Genomic DNA, 7,425 nt, shown 5'->3' with positions numbered 1-7,425 from the left:
CTGGGTGGAGTTTGCATGTTCTCTCCATGCATGCGTGGGTTTTCTCCGGGTGCTCCGGTTTCCTTCCACAGACCAAAAACTTGCATGTTAGGCTGATTGGTAACTCTAAATTGTCTCTAGGTGTGAGTGAGAGAGTGAATGGTTGTTTGTCTCGTTTGTCTCTATGTGTCCCTGTGATGGACTTACGACTTGTACAGGGTGTACCCCGCCTCTCGCACAGTGATTGCTGGACATGGGCACCGGCGACCCCTGTGACCCAAAATGGAAGAAGCGGGTAAAAGATAATGGATGGATGGATGGATGGATTTGCATTGCAAAACTTTCCCTCTATTTCATCAGAAAGCAGCGTCCGGAAGTACTGTTGGCTTCTGGGTAGTGTAGTTCTTTTGACTGGCCTTACAGTGTAGGCCTAATGAAGGAAAACTACAAAATGGTGGCACCTGTATGAAGTATTGTTTTCATTAACTATCCCAATCCCGTGAGGAGTATTAAAGTTGACAATCATCGAACAAACACGAAAGAGCGAGTCCGCAAAAGTCGAACTGCCAAGTAGCGAGGGACTACTGTACACAGAAGTTCATGATGGACTCATTGGGGGCAAGAAGCCCACGTCTTCCAGCTACATAACAAACCCAGATCACCACGACCTCTGTGCTAGACAGTCTAGTTTGAAGATTTAGCTGAAACAAGCTTATATGTTTTTTCTCTATTCTATTATACAAAAAACATGGGTTTCAGCAGTCTTGTAATTTGTTCTGATATACTTTTGTAAACGTAAGAGAGGAGAGGTTTCATTCTGACATGTTTCAGGACAGACTTTTTCAGACTTGTCTAATTTTGCTGTCATTAACTAGAACATTTTCAACATTTCAATATCTGCCACTTGCAAAAATGGATCTGTAAAAAGGTGGACTTTGAGTTAGCTGATGTCTTATTAGCTGTCCTTGTTTTGATACAAACCTGAGGGCTACAGCACTCAAAACTGCCCAATTGTCAGTTTTTACATAAAACACTTTCAATGAACACTTTATCATTGCTTTGATTATCAAATCATATTTCCTAATTACCCCTTTCCCCCTCAATTTAAATGGTGGCCAAAAAGTTATACTTAGCTTTTAATACAATAATTCAGTCTTGTATTCATGTGAGGAAAGTGGCACTAGAACATACTTTTTATCCCATTTCGTATGAACATAATATTAGAATTGGATAAAATGGGTTTCCTTAGACTTCCAAGGACTTAAAAAAATTATCACTAATTTCATCATTGCTTTTTTGTTTCTGTAAATTTCACAAAACATATTTTCTTGCATTGTTTCTCAAGAGAAGAGGGTGTACAATTATGAGCGGGAATGAGTTCTGTAAAACTTAAGATGAGTTTGAAACCTGAAAAAAAAATGTAAAAAATAAAAATAAAAACTTGAATGGGTTTGACGACTTTCCACCACCACTTTATCATTGTGCCACCAACAAACATGGCATTTTAGTAAACATGGCGCCTCTAACAATTTCACACTAAATTGGCACCAGTACATTTACTTTCTATCCCATAAAGGGAGTTTTTGATGTGGGAATTACATTTTTATGGATGTCTCACTCATCATCATTTGCTGCTTTGAAAAACTCAAATTTCAGCTCCGTCTTTTCTGTGAATCATCCAGTTCTCCTGCTGCAATGTTTGAATGTGACCTGACACAAATACAAACTTCTAGTTCTCTGATAACTTCTGTGCAATATATTTTGTTACTGTAATTTTCCTTTGCAATTGTATGTTTTAGCATTGTATTGTCTTTTTTTTTTATTGTTGCTCATTTTCAGCCTCCATCGTACATCCAGTCCATTGTGGTTCAGGTTCAATGTACCAACGAGCTGATTGGGACGGTGATTTTGCACGAGGTTCGCATTGTTGTTCGAGACCGGAACGACAACGCACCGCGCTTCCAGCAGCCTAGATACTATGTTGCCATCAGTGAGGTAAACCACTTGCATATTTCTCACGCAGATGCATCTTATTTCTTTGGAATCTGCAGCAAAGGCCAAAATAAGACTGGACATTCATATAGCTGAAATGCTTGACTTTCTCTTTTTCAAACCAAATGCTGTTCATCTTGCTTACACTTCACCATTGCTGCCATCATGCTGGCAGGTGCTGCATTGATTGCTGTGAGGGAAACTGAAGAGGGGATATTGGCTACATTTAGTTAAGCTTAAATGCAATACATTGACTGTTTGTTGTAAGCTTTTTATAATGTTTTTCTCACGTTAAAGTACAACCACAGTTCTGAAAATATTCTGATGTTGTGTAAACTGTACCAAAATGAATGCAATCATTCCCAGAAACCTATGTTTTTATTAACAATATAACTTGAAAAGAAAAAAAAAATCAAATGTCAGAACTAATGAACTGCCATTTATGGAAAAATTGAGGTAATTTGAATTATTTGGGAGCAATGCAAATTAAATAATTAGTATGTCAAATTGCTCTGTCGTTGATGGATTTGAATATTGAATGTTTGTTGTTTTCAAAACAACTGTTTTTTCTACACTCAAACTGAACAGCGAATGCAAGTAAACCTTTGTTCTTGGTGCAAGATTATTGAATTGGATAGTAGCTACACGGTGTATATGAATAGAGGTAGCTTTTTTAGTTTTTTGCTTGTCGTTTTTTTGCTTGCCCAAGGCAGCACAGAGTGACAGATTTTAGCAAGTGGAGGGAGCAATTTTATTGATTTTAGCACCGTACATTAATGTCCAGCCACCCAATCATTTAAGGAAACTATTTAAGCAATATGAAAACTAGAAGTCATAGTTTCATCAAACTATTAGGGTGGTCAATCTGCATATATAAAAGGTGGTGGCCATCTTGGATTTTGACTTGGCAACCCAATTTTTGATAGTGACCTTTTGTACATGCAGCCACACACCAAAGTAGAAGTTGGCACATCATTTATTTTTGAAGCTATCCAGCTCACAAGGTTTACATTCATACATATATAGAGGCAGTCATCTTGTATTTTGACATGGCAACCCAATTTATAAAGAAACCTTTGTTATACCTAGGTAGCCACACACCTAAATTGAAATTATTCACTTATTTTTCAAGTTATCAGGCTCATGACAGTGACATAAATTATGGTGGCAGCCATCTTAGATTTAGATGTGGCTACTGAAGTTTTGAAAATAACTATCCTGATGCATGCTCTTTTTTGAAAATAACCTTTCTTTCGCCTGGACGCCAGCAACTGTAGGGATTATGGTTTGTTTCCTGGTGTCTAGCTCCATCTTGTGTTGTGTTTATGTCTTGTGTTCTCATGATCCTCAGTTCCTGTTTTCTATAGGGTTTGTGTTTTCCTAGAGTATGGCTCCATCTGGTGTTGTGCCTCTGTTCCTGAACTCCCTGGTTTCCCAGTTTATCATTCCCCCTGATGTGTTTCAGCTGTGTCCTCACAGGTGTTATATCTTGATAATCACTGTATATAAGTATGTGTCTCTGTGTTAGTCCTTGTCCTGCCATTGTTATCTGTCTACTGGTGATGTCCTGGTCTGCTCCTTGTGAACTCCTTGTTGTTCATGTAAGTTTTGCTGCACCAACAGCCTTTTGTTTTTTATAAATAAATACTTTATTTAATTTTCCTTCTGAGTGTTCGACTGCCTGCCTGCACCATTGGGTTTATCGCACCACCCCTGTTACAACAGCAACACACCAAAATGGAAGTTGATAATTAACTTTGTTTTATCAAGTTATCATGCTCACAACATGTATGGATGGACAGACAGAGGAAATTTCCAATTCCACCTTTTGCTCTGTGATGAAACAAAAAGACATGAAAGGGACATAATTATCACTGTAAAGCATCCCTTCCTCTTTTGAAAACAGTCTGGCAACATGTAGGGAAAGTCAGTCTACTTTATTGTCACGTTCATCATATGTACAGACATACAAAGAATCAAAATATTGTTTCTTTAACCCTTGTATTATGTTGAGAAAAAAATACGTTTATTATGTTGCGGGTCATTTTGACCCGCATTGTGTAAATCCACTCAAAACAGTCATAAAATGAAGTTAAACCAATAAGAACTTTATTTTAGATTATACAAATATTTAGAAGAGATGAGAAGTAGAGATATACACTTCCAACACTATATTAAAGAACTCCTGATTTCAATTTTTCCCTCTTCACGAACCCTTTTTTTTTTTGCATTTAACTTGCCGCATTTTCTCGGGTTTTTGACAGTCAACATTTTCAGCGTTCCCCACATGATGGACAGAATGTGACTATGTGCTTTTTGCAGATGTATTTCTTGCATCTCACACAAGAGGTAGTTGTTTTACTGTCATCTCGAGAGGGACAGACTTGGCATCTTTTGCGTTTCTTTGTACCTGTATCCAAAGGATCCATTGTGGGTTGGTCAGATGCCCTGCCCTGGACCTTTGCGATGACAGCAGCAGCTGCTGGGGATCTAGCTGGCCTGACCCGGTTCTGGATCTTTGGAGTGACGAGTGCTTTGCCTAGTTCTTCCAGGAAAAGTCGACGTCGGTACAGTTTGCTGGCATTCCACTGCTGGTTGATCTCAATCCACAGCACATAGGCATTGTAAGCAGACACATCCAAAATGTTGTAGAAAACCACCAAAGGCCAACGGGCAGTCTTGCGCTGACAACTATATGTTGCTGTGACTTTGTCAAGATTGTCAACTCCCCCTTTTGTGGAGTTGTAATCCAGAATCATTTGCGGTTTCATGTCCTCTCGTGTGCTCAGAGATGCGTCTTTGTGCATTGTGCTCATCACAAGAACATTCTTGTTTCTTTTTGGGCAGTAAGAAACAAGTGTTGTTTTCTCTGTGAAAGCAAATTTTGAGGAATGCAGAGGTCTTCCTTGCATCTTCAGAATCTCACTGGGAAGTTCTGGCTTATTTTTTCTGACTGTTCCCAACATAGTCAGCTTTCTCTTCTGAAGTTCATCTCCAAGACGGTAGGATGTAAAGAAGTTGTCACATGTAATGTTATGACCTTGCAGCCATTCAGTCATCTCCAAAACCACACGCATTCCCTGATTCTTCTCAGGTCTTCCTCCAGGTGGCTTTCCAGTATATACTTGCAGGTTCCAAACATAACTGGATTTTGCATCACAGGCTGCCCACATTTTGATGCCATATTTCGCAGGCTTGTTTGGCATATACTGTCGGAATGGACAGCGTCCTCTGAATGGAACGAGGCGCTCATCGACAGTAACATGGGGGCCAGGATTATACAATAAAGGCAGGATTTCGACCCATTTATTCCAGACATCTCTGATTGCTGCAAGTTTGTCTCTCTCACGTCGATCAGCTCTGGTGTCACGGTTGTCAAATCGGATCACACGAGAGATCATGTGAAATGTCTCCAAAGACATTGTTGCTCGGAAGATTGGCCTTCCATTCTCTTCATTCCATAAACTTGCAGTTGCTTCACCCTTTGACCTGTATACGCCAGCTAACACCAGGATTCCAATGTAAGCATGCAAGTCAGTCGGATCCAGTGGCTTCCATTTCTCTTGAAAGACACGCTTCCCCTCCAAGTTGGTCATGTTGAGGATTATCTTCTCTATGGGTGGGGATATGAAGAGCTGAAATGCTGATTCAATATCATCAACTCTTGTGACAGCAAATCTTGTAGGACCAGGAATCATTTTGATGACATTACAAGATGACAATCTACCTTGGCTTTGGTGTGGTGATGTTGACCATTTTATTTTACCATCTTTAGATGTCCATGTCCCCTCTGTGGATGACGATTGTTGCATTTCTTGGTTTTCATCTGAAGAAGGGACACCTGCAGACTCGTCCTCTGAATCCTCCTCATCATGGGAAAATTGAAAATCTGGATCATCAATGGCATTGTCCTCTGGCTCTGAAGGATCCTCTGTCTCTGAAACCTCTTCCTCTACATCACTATCCCAGTTCATAAGCTGCGAAAAAGCTTCTTCAGCTGTAAATCGTCTGGAGCTCATTTTTGGTGTTTCTCCAAGAACGGGCATGGAAACAGTGACAAGGACAGGGGAGAGAAAGTCCCTCTTCCACACACACCTGGTTCTGAATGTTTATTCAGAGGCAATCAAAATGAAGTACATCAAAGACTTTTTTTTTGGATTTTTAACAGCTACTCTGTGTGCGGGTCAAAATGACCCGCAACATCATCTTTGTATACAAACTGTGTGCAGACATTTAACAACACATCAAAGAGTCCAGATTTTACATAGAAGTTCATGACCCTAGAGGAGAAAAAGTCACAACATTTCATGGAAAAAAAGAAAGGATAACCTGCACTTTGATCAACACAAAAATTGAAACGGGTCAAATTGACCCTTAACATAACACAAGGGTTAAGTTCACTTGAATTGAGATTAAGATCAGTTGCTGCAGTTTTTGGAGGGGAATTTGTCCCATTTTAATCTAATGTAGGATTCTAGCTGTTCAACAGTCTAGAGTCAATGACAGGACTGCAGGTGCACAGTGTCAAAATCTTTCATTCAACCTTTATTTAGACAGGTAAATCCCATAGAGCCCCGAGGACTAATTTACAAGAGAGACCTGATCTGGTCCCTTCTCCGATGAAGCAATACTGTTGAAATTGATACAGAATTTAGTTTAGGGTTGTCCTGCTGAAATATGTGAGGCCTTCCCTAAAAGACGTATCACTGGAAACAGTTTATTTTTTCTGCATTGATTTTGCATTTCCAGATGTGTAAGCTGCTGATGCGTGAAGCACTAATGCACCTCCATACCATCAATGAGGCAGACTTCAGATATGAATGCAGATAACAGTCTGGATTTTTAATACAAAGGATGTGTCAGCTGTGGTTTCCAAAAAGAATGTAAAATTTGTATTATCATATTTCATCTGCCCACAGAACAGTATTCCATGTTGTCATTCTGAGATTTGACTCTGAAAACAGCAGCAGTTTTGGATGATGTTCACGTATGACTTTCTCTTTGCTTGATAGAGTTTTAACCTGCATTTATGGATGGTAAGATGAACTGTGTTTACAATGATACTGTATATAGAAGTCCAACATTTTTCAGTCATGTCATCTGGACAGTTTCTTTTTTTGTGTTGATACGTTTAACCTTCGATCCGGAAGGCTTCATCAGTCAAGGAAACACACAACACAAAACTGATTCTTCCCCCAACAGCTTACTCCAAAGTAAAACAAACCAGTTATGTTGGTGCTAAGATGGTCTCTTTGGTGCACCCCGTTGTGTCAAACTGGTTGAAAACAACAAAGTCCATGCTCAATAATCCAGGTATACAATCCAACATTTTTCAGTCAGGTCATCTGGAAAGTTTCTTTGTGCTGAAACGTTGTGTCAACAAGGAAGAGGGCCGGCAATGGAGGAGGGGGCGTACCAAAGAGACCATCTTAGCACCAACATAACTGGTTTGTT

At 39.6% G+C, this 7,425-nt stretch overlaps 1 protein-coding gene across 1 annotated transcript; it reads right to left on the bottom strand.

Moving 5' to 3' along the window:
* Positions 1 to 4,381: 4,381 nt before the first annotated feature.
* Positions 4,382 to 5,990, bottom strand: LOC119429483 (piggyBac transposable element-derived protein 4-like; the record flags this gene model as incomplete). The annotated part of the gene is made up of 1 exon (XM_037697100.1): positions 4,382 to 5,990. A coding segment is annotated over exon 1 (1,609 nt), but the record flags the coding sequence as incomplete, so codon positions are not given.
* Between the last annotated feature and the right edge of the window lie 1,435 nt (positions 5,991 to 7,425).

Source organism: Nematolebias whitei, unplaced genomic scaffold (assembly GCF_014905685.2).
Source record: "Nematolebias whitei isolate Nwh7 unplaced genomic scaffold, NemWhi1 Nwh_scaf_1572, whole genome shotgun sequence".
Lineage (NCBI taxonomy): Eukaryota > Metazoa > Chordata > Actinopteri > Cyprinodontiformes > Rivulidae > Nematolebias > Nematolebias whitei.
Note: the sequence above shows the minus strand (reverse complement) of the source record. Positions and strands in the feature narration are given on the sequence as shown.